The 18,590-nt window shown below is 41.6% G+C and overlaps 1 protein-coding gene across 2 annotated transcripts; it reads left to right on the plus strand.

Annotated features, from left to right (window-relative positions):
* Nucleotides 1–355: 355 nt before the first annotated feature.
* Nucleotides 356–15,013, plus strand: arl8a (ADP-ribosylation factor-like 8A; the record flags this gene model as incomplete). Of its 2 annotated transcripts, XM_084062397.1 has the most annotated exons (7): nt 371–965; nt 4,724–4,804; nt 5,689–5,762; nt 6,548–6,641; nt 11,334–11,401; nt 11,668–11,738; nt 12,005–15,013. In XM_084062397.1, exons 1-7 carry the CDS (start codon nt 843–845, stop codon nt 12,052–12,054), a joined length of 561 nt encoding a protein of 186 aa, XP_083918523.1. In that variant the 5' UTR covers nt 371–842. The 2 variants fall into 2 exon arrangements, with proteins under 2 accessions (XP_083918524.1, XP_083918523.1); XM_084062398.1 differs by lacking the exons at nt 11,334–11,401; nt 12,005–15,013 and having other exon boundaries at nt 356–965; nt 11,668–11,721.
* Between the last annotated feature and the right edge of the window lie 3,577 nt (nt 15,014–18,590).

Raw genomic sequence — 18,590 nt, forward strand, 5'->3', positions numbered from 1 at the left:
CATCAAATTATTGGCTTAATGCGACAAAAACAACTAAATCTCCATCAATTCATGGCTTCATCATAGGGTGTGTAATTGATAGAAAATGAGCCATTTTTGGGTGAGCTACTCCTTACACTCCTTGACGTTAATTTATAACATCAAACATTTCGAGGATGAAACATTTACCAATCTATAAATATACAACGTGGACAGCAACTACTTGACAAGACAGCCCTCCCCCTGTGATAAGTGGGAGCCAGTGCCAGCTATCCATGCAATTAATGCACGCTAACTCCTGTTTACTTGCGAAAACATATGGATGGATAATGTATGTGTAAACCAGCTGTGAAATAAACCAATTATACCTTTAAAGCCATAGATAAACTCAAACCAGTAATGTGGAGAGGGGAGGTGTAGTGACAAGCAAGCCATAGAAGTAAGTATAAGCTAAAACCAGTTATGTGGAGAGGAGGTGTAGCGACATCTAGTGGCTGCATGTTGCCTACACAGCACTCCAGCCAAACAGGGGAGAAGGGCTCCTTCCGAGCTATGGGATGCAGTCCACCACTCTACCTTTGACCGCCGTACGGCTCATGCATTGTTTGTGATCAGCTGTACATGGATGTCAACCCCACCCAATGAAGACCAGTCAACGGACAGCAGCCAACAACCTCGCACTAAAAGGTGTTCAGGTATTTATTTATCAAAGGTTTAAAGAAGATAAACCATCAGCAGCAGAACCCGCCTGATCGGTGAAAAGCTGAACCTGCATCTTCACATTGTCCCCAATATCACCATCATCATCACCATCACGGAGGAGACAGTCAGCTGATCTACGTCCACAACCGGGGTCAGTCAAGATGATCGCCTTGTTTAGCAAGCTGCTGGACTGGTTTAAAGCCCTGTTCTGGAAGGAGGAGATGGAGCTGACGCTGGTCGGGCTGCAGTACTCCGGGAAGACCACCTTTGTCAACGTGATCGCGGTAATTTTCGGTCATTTTCTCTCGGGATCATATTTATTATTATTGCCACACCGACAGACAGGAGCGGTCTTGTGATTCCAGACACAGCGCTCCGCCCCAAAAATAAATGACATTTACACTCAGCAGTACGATGGTGTCGCTTGCCAATAGTAGTGATCTACAAGCGAACAGTATGTTAGCGACTGAATAGGCTTAAACGACATTGAAGAGCATTCTAGGGTGTTTTAAGGATGTGTGTACCCACTCACACCACATGATCTAGCCCCATTTGGAACCTCCCTAGTCCCTACGCAATAGCGTTGGGTGCCGGCAGAGTGCGACACCGGCGAATATTGGCCAACATTGTTGATTCTTACCCTTTTCCGCACATCGTATCCAAAAAGTAAAGGTATCCCCCCTGCTCTCAGATGTTTTACATTTTAGCGGTAAAGACATTTTAAATTACGGGTTTAAACAAGCGTTTAAATTGCCTTTTTAGTCAGCCTGTGGCATGTTTTCCCAATGCAACCTTAACGGGAGCAGTACTGCTTATGCGAACGGGGGTTGACTGGCCAGAGGCTGATTAAAAACGCAATTTAAACGCTGGTTTCGACCCGTCGCTTAGATTGTCTTGACCGCTAAAATGTAAAACATCTAAGAGCATGGCGGAATACCTTTACTTTTTAAATACGATGTGCGGAAAAGGGTCAGAATCAACAATATTGGCCGCCGTTTGCCGGTGTCGTACTCTGCCGGCACCTTACGCAGTGGGACCTCATCTTGGAGCTATACAGTGGAGGGAGAGGTTCTGATTGGAGCTACACATGACTGTGACTAGTGACTACTTCATAATTGTAGTGGCAAACTAACCACAAATAATTGCCACTGAGGGATGGTGTGAAGCTTTTCCAGACGCGTGGTGTTTAAAGTAAATCAGGTCTTCTCTTGAGTGCATTTAAGGATGTTTATTTAGATTGCAGGATGAATGACAGCAAAACAAAAGCCGGGTGTTTAACTGTAACTAAACAACTAACTGTGATAAAGAAATAAACTGAAAATAACTCAAAACAAAAACACGCACGGTTGAAAAACTGTGTGGCTTCCCTCTGGTCTGAATCCCAATCCCTAATGCTGTGCACCTGTGACATCATAAAATAGTAGGCTGTACCCTGAAATTGGCTGAGTCCCCGCCTATGCCCAGGTCAATCAGTATAGAATCACAGCACCATCACAATATCACAGCACCTTCATATACAAATATTAAAATCATCAAATTGGCTGCAACAATAATGACATCACGAATAATGATGACGTCCGTTTTAGACAGATGTCCTGAAGTGAAGTGGTTGCTGTGAAGATTTGATTTTCCATTGTTGTTGTTGGCAGTAGTTAAAAGCATATACTTAATAATTAATAAAGACCTACAACTAGAATACATGGATGGCCATGTGGTGGTGGTTTCATGAAAAGTGAAGCTGTGTCCTCATTTGACTTTGCTGGCTCTGATCAGTGATGTGTTTATTAACTACTTCAACCCCATATGGTTGACCGGAGTCCCTATTTAGTGTCTTCTCTGTTCCCCACAATAAGGATGCTGGGGTTTAAGTTTTCATTTTCATTTCAAGGACCCCAGTTTGATATGCATTTGTAAGCCACTAGCCCCCATTTGATACAATTATCTCTAGGACCCCCACTGTAAAATCCTCAGTTATTTTAACTCTGAGAGTGTACAAATGGAACCAAATGAGGCCCACTGGCTCGTGGTTCCATTTGTACACTCTCAAAGTTACAGACCTTTAGGGTCCATTTGGTTTCCTAACTATCAATCATTTAGCAGGGGATGGTCTGGAACTGTAGGTGAAGGTGACCAAACGAGAATTCAACATCCATGGACACTGCAATTATGCAAATTTGTCTTTTCGTCAACTCATGTGACTAAAGATGCCATGTCACGTGATATGTCATGGTGTCATATTTTCTGTGGGATAGCCTACAGTTATGGATGCTATGTTAGTCATGTGACTAGAACGTTCCAGGTGTTTGTCAAGAAGACTTTGGCCGCTGGCCAGTAATGGAGCCACTGATGAAATGAATGAAGCATGACACTCTTTTGGGTGGCATTCACGCTATTTGGGCCTGTCATCAACTGTCATCTGGCCTTTTGCTTCAGAAAGAGCAATCTGATTTTAATGTTTGTTTCTTTGTTCTTTTTCCTTTTTAAAGTCAGGTGTAAAATATAATCTGACACACAGTCAGGCGTATTATACACATAATGTCAGTTGCTAATCTTGGACGCAGTTCAACACTGAGACATGTTGAAGTCAGTATTAAAAAGGGCCTTTTGTAGACAGCCTGTGCTCCCCCCCACTCTTGGCCGTGGAAGTGTGTCCTCAAGTGATCTGTGTTGTCATTGTCATGTGAACTCTTGACATCATTGTGTTTTATTTATTATCAATACAGGCTACTATGTATAATTTGTTACTTTTAAATTCATGGGAATTTTATAGCTTTGTTCTTTCTTTCCCCCTCTTCCCAATTTAGTCGTTATGCCAATGAATTCCTCTCACACACTTTTGTGTTGAACTTGTCACTGCTGTTGTACCTAGCTGCTCAACTGCCAGTAAGGAGCCCCCACCGGGAGGACGTAGCAAGCCCGTCACTACTCCTCCTGCCAGGGGTAACCTGAACAGTCGGTACAACAACCTAGTGGAACCCTTTTTTCCCCCCAGGGTTTTATTTGTTTCCCTTGTTAAATGTTGCTCTATAAAGCCCTTTGAGACTGTAACAGTGATTTATTAATTTGGCCAATTACCAACGTGGTCACTTCCAGACAATGTTTTGGGTTATCTTCAATCTCTGGTCTTTAAAGCTACAAGCCTTAAGTTTTATGTACTCTCACGACAGAGAGGTAATTGGGGGGTTCGATAAGCTGGGGAGATGGGGAGGAAATCCAGTCCTCTGACTTTGATACCAACCCCTAAAAGCTCACATCTAACATCTACAAGCTCATAACTCGTCACGATACGACGCATTGTTAGCTTTTTTTTGAATTGTTGTTTAACTATATAGGGCTAAAAGGACCACGTCACCCATCTTCAACCTATCTTCATATAATTGGTACTCACTAATGCTCATGGTACTATTTTTGTCTTCTCAGTCTGTGCGTCAGAGGAGGACTGTGGACAGTTCAGAAACCCGCCTCGCCTACCAGTGACATCATCGATGCGGACGCTTATAGAAACTGCAGACTTTATATTCCTGGAAAGTTAGCATGCTATAATAGCAACCATTGTTCTCGCGTTAATAACATTTAGAAAATGAAATCTCGCTGATAGACAGAGTAGATTTTTTTTTACCATATTATCATGAGCATTAGTGAGGACCAATTATAAGAAGATAGGTTGAAAATGGGTGATGGTCGTGAGAGACAGAGAGAGAGAGAGAGAGAGAGAGAGAGAGAGAGAGAGAGAGAGAGAGAGAGAGAGAGAGAGAGAGAGAGAGAGAGAGAGAGAGAGAGAGAGAGAGAGAGAGAGAGAGAGAGAGAGAGAGAGAGAGAGAGAGAGAGAGAGAGAGAGAGAGAGAGAGAGAGAGAGAGAGAGAGAGAGAGAGAGAGAGAGAGAGAGAGAGAGAGAGAGAGAGAGAGAGAGAGAGATTTTACACGAGAACAATGGCTTCTCCATCAATGATGTCACTGGTAGGTGGGTTTCTTTTTTTACAAATCGAACCCTGTATAATTGCAGCTGTAACACCTTGTATATTATTTTGTTGTTGTTATCCAGTCAGGTCAGTTCAGTGAAGACATGATTCCCACGGTGGGTTTCAACATGAGGAAGATCACAAAAGGAAATGTTACCATAAAGGTTAGTTAAAGGCGTTAAAGGCACCAGCCTATGTACTGCCACATCCTTAATATATTATTAAGTTTGGAAGTTGCACACTTTTTCCCAACACTATTTTGCTGCTTGTACTCGTATAAGTTAGTGACAAATAAAACCATCTTAATTCTTCTTGATTCTTGATCATTAAAATGCTTAAATGAATTGCATGTTATTTTACAATTTAGTTAAAGGAGAGGTTCACCCAAAAAAGTACTTATTTTGTATCAATTACACACTCCATGAAGCCTTGTTTTCATGGATTTATTTTTGTTTTTGTGGCATTCCTAAGACAATAATTTGATGACCGTGTGTATTTCCGGTAGGAGACACAAATAATCTACTTTGTGTCTCCTACCGGATACATTAGCCAGTAGGAGACGGGAATCAAAGTATTAGCTTAGGAATGCCACAAAAACAAAAAAGAATCCATGGATTCAAGGCTTCATAGGGTGTGCAATTGATAGAAAATAAGTCATTTTTTGGGTGAACTCCTCCTTTAAACCTACTCTTGGATAGCATAGCACAATGACTAATGTGACACCTTTTCTTTGTCTGATGTTCAAAATATAACATTTTTGCTCACCTAATTAAAAAACAGTCTTGGTATTAATGATACCTAAGATTTATTTCAGTATATACTATTACTTATAAGTATATACAGTATATATATTTTTACTGTTATATACTGTACATCTCTGTGCTGTAAGTTATTTACTGGCTGTAGAGGTGGGTTAGTTAATATTAGTATTATACATTATACTTTAGTATTCATAGTCTTTTATAAGGTACTGCACCCCTAATCTCCAGGGGGAGAGGAGATATTGTGGAGAGTATGTTTTACGATGATGACATTTTTGTTGTTGCAGCTGTGGGATATAGGTGGTCAGCCTCGATTCAGGAGTATGTGGGAGAGATACTGTCGAGGAGTCAGTGCCATTGTGTGAGTGGACACACATACACATACACATACACACACTAACCTGTAAGCATAACCAAATCCCTCATCATGATATGCCTAATGTTGTCTTTGTCTAATGCCTAATTTCTGTTTTGTCTTATGACCGTGTCGCTCCCTGCTAAGAATAGCAGCTTTTCAACTGCAACACAGTTGAAAATGTGGTCATACAACAACAAAGTATAAATTAGCCACAAGCCAAAGCCCTAAGCCTAAAATAGCACCTTGTGGGTAGGACACATTGCAGCATTTCCCTCATCTTTCTGTTCTTTTAACCCATTTAGACCTGAGGCAGATTCTAAAAACGCCTTCTAAATCCTGACCTAAGTTTTCTGAAATACTTCTGAAATTATTATTATCTAATAATAATAATAATAATTGTGTTGCCTATTTGCCAAAGTACGCAGAATTTGTCCTCTGCATTTACCCATCCTAACTATTAGGAGCAGAGGATGCCATTAATATGGCGCCTGGGGAGCAGTTAGGGGTGTGTCTTGCTCAGGGACACTCAGACACATAGACTGGGTGAGCCGAAGGTCGAACTAGCAACCTTCCAATTCCCTGACTGGAATTACCCTACATTACCCACTAACATGTTTCATGATATTATAACCATGTTAGGAAACATAAAGATGGCATTATGACATCTGTGACATTAAATGGTTCCTGGAGGCTGATGCAAAAACCTGTAACAACTTTATTCATATTGTCATATGAGGTTGTCTCTCTCTCTCTCTCTCTGATTAACTAAGTCTCACTTAATTTCCCAGGTACATGGTTGATGCAGCAGACCCAGAGAAGATTGAGGCCTCCAAGAATGAGCTACACAACCTTCTAGACAAGCCCCAGCTTCAGGGCATTCCAGTAAGTCCTCCTCATTTACACTTCATTGGTTGTTCCAATAACCTCACCTGAAGTATTACTAAGCATTGGAATTAGTTTAGATGTTTGTTGATGCATCTTCTACCCAGGGGGCAAAACCCCCTTTTTTTTGGAATGCTGCATTTGCCCTGCTATAAAAGGTTGGCCACCAGAAATAATATCTATGACCCCGTAGGATCACAACCTATATGGACAACCCGGTCAATTTTTTGCTGGAAATCCAATATGGCCGCCTCAATATTGGCCCCTATCAGTACCCAGGGGCAAAGGGGGGTATGCTGCATTTTCCCTGCCCTAAAAGGTTGGCCACCAGAAATAATATCTATGACCCAGTAGGATCACAACCTTTATGGACAACCCGGTCAACTTGCTGCTGGATATCCAATATGGCCGCCTCAATATTGGCCCCTATCAGAAAATAGCTTTGGCAATAACTTTTGAACCAGATGGGCTAGAAATAAAAACTTGGTGTCTATTTCATGGTTTCAGAGCATGAGAAACTCAATGGAATACTTATCTTTATGATTGGGTGCGTCCGGACCTTTAATTTGCATATTACCAAGATGGACGCCACGCGAAAATTAGTTTTACTATGACTTTTACAGTGACAGCTGACTCTTATGGCAACAGAGATGGCAGTCCTAAGAGAGCAGCTGCTGCTTTTTCAGGAATCATTGAATGGGCAACCAACTGCAGTCCTCTGGGCAACCTTCCTGGAGATGTCAGATCTTCTCCAAAGGTTTATCTACTACGATCGGGAAGGTGACTGGACAGGACATCTCTGTGAATCAGCAAGAATGCTACCCTACCTCACTGCAGCAGGCCACTACAAATACGGGCAGCAATCTTTACCTCTGTATTTGGCTGAGATGAAGAAACTACCAGAAACAGCTTCAGAGGTACATGAAGCACTGATGGCAGGTGTATTTGTTGGCAGACGAGCAGATGGCAGCCACAACAGTGTTTCTCTTGACATGCTACTGGAGCAGACCTATAATGCCGATGCCAAGGAAGCAAGCAGTCTGGATGGCATTACACTCAGCCCTGCTGCCAGGACAAAATGGGTCTACACAAAACCACTCACTGCAGCTGTCTCTGCAGAGCTCAAGTCTATGCTCCACCTCCACTCCTCCAACCCACACCATGAGTCTGGTCAGAGTCGTGTAATCCGGGATGCAGAGATGGTAGTCAAGGTCATGGCAGAAGTGGAGACTAACCCATTTACAGTGAGCACATCATCCATGATCAACATATCTACAGGACAGTGTGCTGATTCCACAGTCAAGGACCACTTGATGAGTGTGAAAGAACTGGGTCTGAAGGCACTGTGTGAGTCATTGTCCAGTAAACAGAAGAAGACAAGCATAATGAAGCTTAACACTTCCCACACTCAAAACACAAAATCTCAGGGGAAAACCTCAGCACCTGGCAAGAGCAATGAAATTACTGCCCTCCTGCGCATGACCCAAATCATAGCCAGTGGTGGAGAACTCAACCTTGTTGACTTTATAGGCAACCACGAGTGCAGTGGCTTCCCCCCTTCCCTCTTCCAGGAAGATGGCAGGATGAAAACAGGTACCAAGGCAAGCCTTGTGAAGGTCCTGAAAGAGGAGACCAAAGTTGCATGCATCCCTGACCTGCCTACAGAAGACAGAAAAACAGCAGTAGTTATTGATGCCATTGCCATGTATCCCATACGCCATTGGTCGTTCCTGAAAGGTGAAGCATTTGGAATAATCGCTGAACGATACCAACGTCTGCTGTTGAATGATGTGCCTGCTGGCACAGAGATCATTCACTTCTGTTGTGACCGGTACAGTGGACCTAGTCTTAAGACAGCTGAGCAAGAACACAGATATGCTCGACCAAAACCTACCAAAGAATATGAAGTCAGTATGCGTTACACAGCTCCAGTTTGAGTTTCCTCTGTGACGAATGGTGTGAAAATGAGAAACTTAAGTCGGCCCTTGGTCCAACACATCTTTACCTGGGTGGGTGGTTTAAAGAAGAGACAAGGAGTGTGATGATCAAGGAGGGGTCTATTGAAGATGTCCCTGCACTAGAATCCACACAACAGAAAGCTGATACAAGAATAATACTCCACACCCTGTACAGTGTCCAGAATGACAAAGTTGACAGAGTTGTCATCCATGCCAATGACACAGACATCATCATCATGTGCCTTTACTATGCAGCAACCCATCTCAGATGCCTTCCAGAGCTGTGGGTGAGAACAGAGCAAAATTCATACCTTCCTATCCATCAAATTGTATCAGCACTGGGGCTTGCACAGTGTCGTGCCCTGCCCTTTATCCATAGTTTAAGTGGCAGAGATACCACCAGCTATCCCTTCTTCACTGGGAAGAAGGCATGGTTCAGGGCCAGCATGCGTCTGGATCTCCCTGCACTTGAGGAGTTTGGTGAAAACTCTTCTGATTCCCTCTCATATGACGTCATCAATCAGGCACGAGACCTCACAATTGCTGTATATACAAAGCGGACCACCCGGAGGATTTTGACCTGAGTAAGCTTAGAGTGTACAAGTTCCTCAATAATAGATCAACCCTCTTAAAGTTGCTGCCCCCGACAGAGAATGCCTTTGACCTGCACCTGAAAAGAGCTGTTCTAGCAACCATAATAGATAAATGTGCACATATCGCCAAGCCGGATATTCCTTCTTTCACAGAGTATGGATGGTCTCTCAGTGCTAGCAATGCAGTCCCCCTTGCATCTACCGAGCCAGCCTTGCCTTTGTCAATGAACAAGGCAATATCATGCCTCTGTTCCTGTGCAAAGAAGGCAATTCCATGCTACTTAGGATGCCGTTGCCAGGTACTGGAGACACGATGCAGCAGGATCAGTGCAACACATGACAACAGTGACAGTGAATAGCATTGTACCATAGTATCATTAGCTTTAGAAGCAGGCAAGACAGCACCATAGAGGTCAAAATGAACCTTTTGTAGGCCACCTCAACTCTGCCTTTACTCTATTTGTCACTAAGTAGTCTATATTTTATATTATGGTACTAGAATGCATACCACTATGTTAATTTGTATAGCCCTAAAGTTGAAGTTTTTGGCAAGTCTTGGAGTGTGCATGTGTATGTTTATATTGCATTTAGTTTATTAAAATGATACATAAGATACATTGTGGGCTTTTTCTCCGATTTTTCTCTGCAATCATCCCCACAACTATAGATCTATAAATCAATAAATCTGGGGGGAAATGTAATACCATACATTATTTATGACTGCAGCCATATTGACAAAATAGAAATGAAAGCTCAAACTGACCAAATGTGTTCATATTGCTTAAAAAGCAGACTTTTTGCCATAACAGTAAGCTGTCACTGTAAAAGTCATAGTAAAAATCATTTTCGCGTGGCGTCCATCTTGGAATTATGCAAATTAAAGGTCCAGACACACCCAATCATAAAGATAAGTATTCCATTGAGTTTCTCATGCTCTGAAACCATGAAATAGGCACCATGTTTATATTTCTAGCCCATCTGGTTCAAAAGTTATTGCCAAAGCTATTTTCTGATAGGGGCCAATATTGAGGCGGCCATATTGGATTTCCAGCAGCAAGTTGACCGGGTTGTCCATATAGGTTGTGATCCTACTGGGTCATAGATATTATTTCTGGTGGCCAACCTTTTATGGCAGGGCAAATGCAGCATACCCCCCTTTGCCCCTGGGTACTGATAGGGGCCAATATTGAGGCGGCCATATTGGATTTCCAGCAAAAAATTGACCGGGTTGTCCATATAGGTTGTGATCCTACGGGGTCATAGATATTATTTCTGGTGGCCAACCTTTTATAGCAGAGCAAATGCAGCATACCCCCCTTTGCCCCCTGGGTATTCTGTTGTATTGGTAGAGGGAGACAGGAAACAGAGACTAGAGAGAAGGGATGACATGCAGCAAAGGTCATGATTCAAGACTCGGACCCACAATTCACAATTATGTGTTTGCTGTTGATATATTGCATCATAGTAATCATAATACTACAAATTTGCCACTTGAATTAGACATTTTCAGGCGGGGGAACCCCCTCTCCTTTAAAAAAAAAACTCTTTCAACCACAATTAAAAAGTATACCAGTACAGACCAGAACAAAAATGCAAAAGATTAAAGAACACACACACACACACACACACACACACACACACACACACACACACACACACACACACACACACACACACACACACACACACACACACACACACACACACACACACACACACACACACACACACACACACACACACACACACACACACACACACACACACACTTTGTCATGCAGTCATTCCACAGGCTAAGCCCAGACATGAATAATGAATGTATGTGAGTGAAGACAAGAAGGCTTGCACCTAATGATTTATTGGAGAAAGAGAGACATATGGAGGTGGTGTGTGTGTGTGTGGGGGGGGGGGTTACTAAAGAGATATTCAAGGTTAATGCTTTGCTGGGAGACAGGGTTGTAAAAGTCCGACTGAGAGGGGACAGGCACAGGAGGGTGATGGATTTGAGATGAGATCATCAAATAGAAGTGACAAAAAATGTGTGTGTGTCCACGCTAATGCATGTATAGTCAAATGCTCTTTACCTCCTTTAAACTGACGCTGATGAGTTTTGTAACACGTGGGTCCTCTCCTCACCCCAGGTACTGGTGTTAGGGAACAAGCGAGACATTTCCGGTGCCTTGGATGAGAAGGAACTAATTGAGCGCATGTAAGTACAATGAATATTATTTCAAATGTCCTAGTTATTTATTTTCATTTACAGTGACTTTGAGTAGGGCTTCCTAATCCTGTTCCTTGGGACCATTCATATTGCTGCTTTTTCTATCCTAACAGGTAGGTCAATACATTAACTCTATGTCCCGGGTTCAACTAGCCCCTGATTAGACATCTGTATAATACGATTCACTTATTATCTTCTCATCTTATCTTTCTGCCCTTTCCTTCTCTTACTGTATCTCCTCTCCTCTCCTCCAGGAATTTGTCAGCTATCCAGGACAGAGAGATTTGCTGTTACTCTATCTCCTGTAAGGAGAAAGACAACATTGGTGAGTTCGGCTGTCCACATTAACATGAAGCAATGCCTGCTCAACTTCATTCACAACATTACTTTCAGTTGCTTCCAAATTTTCTAAAATGATAAAACTCTGTATGGTGCGTTAAGGTGAACAAATGAACAAATAGTAAACACTACATGAAGAGGTATAAACGTTTATGTTGTAAATGTGTGTGTGTGTGTGTGTGTGTGTGTGTGTGTGTGTGTGTGTGTGTGTGTGTGTGTGTGTGTGTGTGTGTGTGTGTGTGTGTGTGTTAGACATCACACTACAGTGGCTGATCCAGCATTCTCGGACCAGGAGAACATGAGGACCGATCTCCAGACCCCTGACCACTCCCCAAAGACCATCTGTACCCTTTCTTCTCCCCCTGTTCTCTCTCTTCTCCACCTATCCGTTGCTGCGCTTCCCGTAACCCTGATTCCATTCAACCTACAAGCCTTTTTCTGTCAGCCCCAATTTCACCTGATACTAAAGCTGTAATAAGCGATTTCTGGCTGCTAGAGGGCAGTAAGTAAACAACACTATTTCCGTAGGTAGTGAGTCATGTACAGTGAATTGAATTTTCGGGCATTGATTAGGTTACTGAGTCATTGAACTTTGGGACACTGATGAGTCGGTGACGTGTGACAGGATCCCAAGACAGCACCTGATAATGACGTAGCATCAACAATTGGATAGCTCACCCAGTTAGGTTTAGTGTAAATCCCGAAAAATAAACTACGGTTTATATTTAGCTATAACACCTACATTTGAAAATGTAGTACCGTCTTTCGTTTTCATCTTCCATTTTACTCTGCTCCATAAAATGTGGGTGCACTCGTTGAAGGCAACCTTCCTGGTCACATTGCCCATTTTAAATCGAGTGCAAACTCATCTTAGGTGGTACATTAACCACCTTCAACCTAGTCATACCTATTTTGGGCATGTCATTTAAACATAAAATACATAAAATAAAATTGCGTTCTACAAGCTTATAAGCGTTGTGAGCTTGTAGATCTGCTATTTTCTCCACACAACACCATTGTACATCAAAGTATGAAATATGGCTTAAGCGGTTAATGTCTGTCCAGGAGCTCTCTAACGAATGCATCCCACTTGCAGAAGTGTAGATGTTACTTGGTAGTGAGCAAAGATGCTCAGTGGCTTTTATGGTGCGTTCTGTGAATTTTCTTGGGAGCGGAACTTCCGGTCTACAGGAGTGATTTTGGATTTGAGGCAATCTAGAAGATACTCCCTGGGCAGTTTAATACCTAATAGTAGAGACTGGTTTGAGACACAACCAGTCTACTAATAGACCCCTTAACAGACGACGTCACACTGATGAGAACCAGTATGCGCGCAATGAAACCCATTCTATCAGCTCTCGCTAGGACGCGCCTCACTAGCCAACACACAAGAGGGGGTTGGGGTGTGCTGAAACCAGCGCACCCCAAAACAACAGGTTGGAAATTGATTGCGTGAAACAATCCCCTGTGCGTCCAGTCTAAATGTTAGTAAACAAATAATTGGTCTATGGCTTCCCTGTCCAGTCTTTCAATAGAAAGTTACTACACGTGCCTTCTTTGATAAACTGGCCATGCTGACTATTGTGATGACTGTTTAAAAAAAAAAAAACACAAGTTTTTACAGGCATTTCACACTCGCAACAAGCTTCACTTTGACATTTCCTGGTTGTACACCAGGAAAAGCCTACGTGGAACAGAGGGGTACTGTAGCAGTCTTTAATGTTAACAATGAGCTGGTAATAGCAGTAGACTGTGGTGCTGAATGTCAGTGGAATCGCCAGTACTTCTCACTACTTTCATATTACACAGGGTCATTTGATTCAATATTATCAAAAGAAATTTGACTTATTTCAGCTTTAACATGCATCTCATATCCAGATTGTGCCAAGATATTTCTTACAAATTACATTTCAAATGACATTGCAGATTGCAGATCACATGTACTGTAAAGGCATCCTCGGTCACATCCTCTTGACAGTGTTGGATAAATTGCCTTGTCCCCTTCAGACTATTTACCATTAGCTCATTACTAGCTCACACCTTTTATTTTACATTTGTGTAGTGGTTGTAGGATACTGTATGTGGACGGGGAGGTACGTCACATTTACACTGTCACTGATGTGGCCAAATACACAACACCTGTTGGTTTGGGTGGTCAGATGTGTAAAACTGCTTGGATGCATTTACACCTGGACTTGCTCTATCCAGCTCCAGTCTGATCTTACAGTATGCATGTTAATGCAAGTTGTACTTGCATTAAAATGCGTCCTCTGATCGCCATAGGTTGGACAAGGTGCAAGTGACCTGGTGGACATTTAGGTTTGTCTGAATGTTGACACTATAGCCATATCCCATCCCTTCAGTTCTGTGAACCTATACACATAGGGGCTGACAGAAATTGCTTTTTGGGTTGTTTCTGTACCCCCTGCTCTCCCAGCTTTCCTAGTAATACCCCTTTTTAGAACTACACATACCTCTTTCCCCTCCTTCAATACAGTTCTGTTCTTGTAAAAACAATATGGGAGATACTGTATAATTTGCACTGTTATGAATTATTTTGTTTTCTACCTGTATGTATTTTTTATGCCATGTACTTATGAACGGATAAAGTTTGACTCTTTGACGGTAAACTTATCGGCTAACTCTCTTCTGACTTACTGTATTCTTACAAGCTATGGTGGAGTGTTTTCAAACTAGCACAGTACATTTATAACTACAACTATTGTACATTTTGTGACTGAACTCACACTAATAAAAGGTGACATTCAGTTGAGATGTGAAGCAAAGGAAGCACACATTGAGTTTTAATGACCGTGTGACACTTGGCTTGTCTTATTACTTTGTAGAGGTTTGAAGCATTTTTTAAGGTTATTTCTGAGGCGCTTTTGCTTCATCATCATTAATCATGAACTGTATGATTATGATCATACAGTTGCAGTAGAGGGGAAAGAATGTGTAGAAAGGTGATGGTGTGAGACAGACTTTGAATCATATTTAAACCTGTGATAATGAAGTATATGTCACTTACGTTGCTATAGTACAGACATGCATATTGTTTGTAACCAGCAGGTCCTGACATCTGTTTTATCAGATGTCAAAGCAGCACAAAAACGACATTTGTCGCTCTGTGAAAATAACTGATTTGATGTGTTGTGTTTTTCACTTGGAAATCAGTTATTATTACAGTTTACTGCAATACTGTAGTTGTCTTTGTGTTTTGCTCAATTCATGTCAATGAATCATACATTTTAGTAACCACTGAAATAATGCTATAAAGGTGTCTTTTCTTTTAACCTTGGGCAACTCTTTTGTGATACAGTAGAAAAATGAGAAATGCACAGCAATATTGTGAGTGTTGGTTTAGTGTAACAATGGTTAGGTCCACTATCAAACTTACATTTAACATTCAGGATCTTGCTGTGTTGTGGCTGAGTAATAACATTTTTCAGCAATTGGCAAACAAATGAATGAGCAGTGAACATCTTCATTTACATTTTTGTTTGGCCACACACAACAATTTTGTTATATGGTTAAAACATACATTGGTAAGGTTTTCAAAATGTGAGAGACAAATATTTGATCTTCTGTTATCCATGTGGAAACACTTAAACATTTTATTGAAACACACGATTTGGTCTCATGACCTTTGAGTGTGACAGTCTCAATAACGGGACACCCATAGCTGACCACCACAATTGAACCAATTTTGGTTCAATTGCACTTTCCAAAAACTGAAGAGGTCAAGTACAAAAGCTGAGAACTAAAATAAAACTAATTAGAAGAAAGAAGAACTGTTATCCACCTTCAACAAAATACATTGAAGTGTATTGTAATTGTGCAATATTTAAAGTTTGGTTGTTTGACTGAATAGTACAATGCAAGAGGACCGGCCCATTTTATCATCAAAGACCATATGAGCAACTCTCAGGAGTACTATTTTCCCTATCACATATTAAATCCTGCCTTGTCCTTTGACATACCTAGCTGGGCCTCAGTTCAGCAGAATTGCCCTAAAAGATTTACATAATCATATAAATATCCACAATTGCACTGTATAGTATTCAAAGGTCTTGGTAAGTATGTTGCTACTACAACCAGAAGAGGGCGATATAGATTTTTCATTGAGATCTTCAAGGACCTGGGCCAAGCAAGTGGCTTTTTGTCCTGTTCTTTTCTCACTTTGTGAATTCTGAGCTCCCTCCTCTCTCCTCTTTCTAGTTCTTTAACACTCTCAGACACACAAAAGGGCAGCTCATGAAAGACTGAATGACCCAGACTGAATGAACAAGCCTGCAAGCTTGCGTAGTACTGCCTAACCAGGCAGTGGGAGAAAATGACAAAATCCTTTGAGACAGAAGGCTGCATGGGCAGTGACACAGAAAAGGTACTATTGAAATGGTTCGAACCTCAAACGATTTTCTCACCAAAGATTTTTTTTTACTTAATCTTTAATTACATGTTTGTTTTATCGTCTCTTGAAAGACCCCCATCATATGTTGGTTTTCCTCGTCTTAGCAGTGTCAAGCTTTCAACCAGTCCCATCAATGAAAGCACTATTTGTTTAGGACTGAAAGAATGAACCCCCTAGTGTTTACTTGTGGGCTTTATTGATGCTTCCCATGTCTAGACCAAAATCAGCTGCTCTCAGTGAGGAAGTGCCCCTGCAGTCCATCTCTGGTCCGGACACTGACTGCGCAAGGGAGCCAGCTGTCAGAGGTTCCACAACCACCCGCCGACGAGTCCTCGGCTTCGGTTCCACCACCCGCTGTCTTATTGACGGAACTGTGGCTGCCATACTGGACTGCTTCTGTGTTCTGGAGTCACTGGAAGAGGAAGAATCTAGAACCTATGGCCCCTCTGGGATTAAAGCCCAGTAGTCTCTGCAGGGTTCCAGTCAGAGGCCCACAGAGAATAGGACTTGTAGTCCTCAGTTGTTAGCATTTCTCCCTTGTGAAAGCTAGTCGCTGGGATGTTGTCTTGGTAATGGTTAGCAGAACTTGGCACTACTTGATGGAAGTGTGTGATTTTTAGTCTATATTTCCTGGGCCTGCTGGTACCATAGAAGTCAAAACATCATCCAATAATTGAAGAGCCTGGACACATGTACAAAACATACAGGACACACAATCAGGCACGCACAGTTATACATGTCTTGTTTTTATCTTGTTTTACATTTGCTGTAGTTGTTTTTTTCTTTGTGAATGCCAATTTGGAAGAACTTTCAATTTCAGCATAGCACTTTCAATTGTGAATGTTGTAGCTGCATCCGTTTGCAGTGTGAACGTCTGTGCTCTGTATGTAAACAACTCAAGGCCAGGCTCATCACTGTTGTTTAGCAGCTTTGCAATAAAGCAGTTGTCTGTACTCTGTAGAAGTGAGAACATGCTGTGATTAATCTGAACAATGAGTCTATTCTATCTTTCAGTTGGCATCAAGAGCACAGAGATATTTTAAGTATAGTGTACTGCAATTTCTTCAGCATCGATTTAAGGCAAAGCAAGGCAAGCACATTTCAAAGGCAATTCAAAGTTGATTTTTTTAAGAGAAAGAACAGACGGCATAGAATAATGTTTTCTTCAGCCACCACATGTGGAAATTAACATGATGTACAGTTTTTTGGTTTTCAAAACGCATGTTCCTGGAACAAATATTTGGGGTCCCAGGCCCCAGGATTTCACAAACCACTCTGAACGGAAGTATTCGGTGTCCCCAAAAGCAGTATATTGTGTTAGCAAGATGTTTTAGTGTCCCCCTGAACACTGGACTGTGTACATACCCCAAACATATTGGGCTTACAAACTCTTTTTACTCTTTTTAACTTTTTAACTCTTTCTGTGCACACTTTTCTTCCTAATACTCCATCAGAATAAAAAACAAATGACCCATGTTGTGGTGTTGATTATTAACTCTTGCCACACAAAAAAAAAGTGGAGTCCTAGGGTTCCCAGGAAGGCAGCAATCCAATGCAAAACAGATGAGGTTGGACACTCCACTGTACAATGCAAAAAAGTGTTTTAATGCCTTAATATATGTATACCTTTACAATTTGTGTCTAGTAACATGAATACAAAAATGGCTTAAAAACATGCAGACTGCTTGGGCATGTATAATCCTGTAAAATATAAAGGAGGGGCGGTTCACATCATGAACGCTCGAGTACAGGCAGGTGTGGTAAGGGTATGGTCTGTAGCACTCAACCAAGTTCAAATGAACCCAAAGCCAATCAAAGGGGGTGGGGTGGGGGGATTGCCTATAGAGAATGTGTGTGAGTCAATGCAATGCGAAATAATCACTGGTAAATATACACGTACATACATCCAAATGCATATACCAAGTCTGGAGACAGTATCAAAGTTAAGACCGGGGTCTTTCAAAGGTGAGTTTAGTGGAGGTTGGAGGGTCAGAAGACCATATTAGATTTATTGTTATTCAACTGCACTGCTGATCATTTTGTGGCATCCATCATTATACAGTAGTCAACAGTATGTGTCAACGCTTGCATAATAGCACACCTAAATCTAACCAGTGGTGGAAGAAGTACTCAGATATTTTACTTAATTTAAAAGTAGCAATACCACAATATAAAAATACTCCAGCCAGAGCCCCAAAATTGAGCAATGATTATGGAAAGAGTGGGCAAAACCATACCTATATTAAATTGTTCATAGGGTCAATATAAGTAAATAAATATATGATAACCTTTCCACCGGAGCAGCTTTTTCATATTTATCACACATTTTATTTTCCCCATACGTACATGACAGGTGAAAAAAATGACATTTTAAAAATAGTTATCATAATGAAACTTCCCCAGTTGATTACTTACATGAAGACAATG

Source organism: Gymnoscopelus microlampas (assembly GCF_963454915.1).
Source record: "Gymnoscopelus microlampas genome assembly, chromosome: 7".
Classification (NCBI taxonomy): Eukaryota; Metazoa; Chordata; class Actinopteri; order Myctophiformes; family Myctophidae; genus Gymnoscopelus; species Gymnoscopelus microlampas.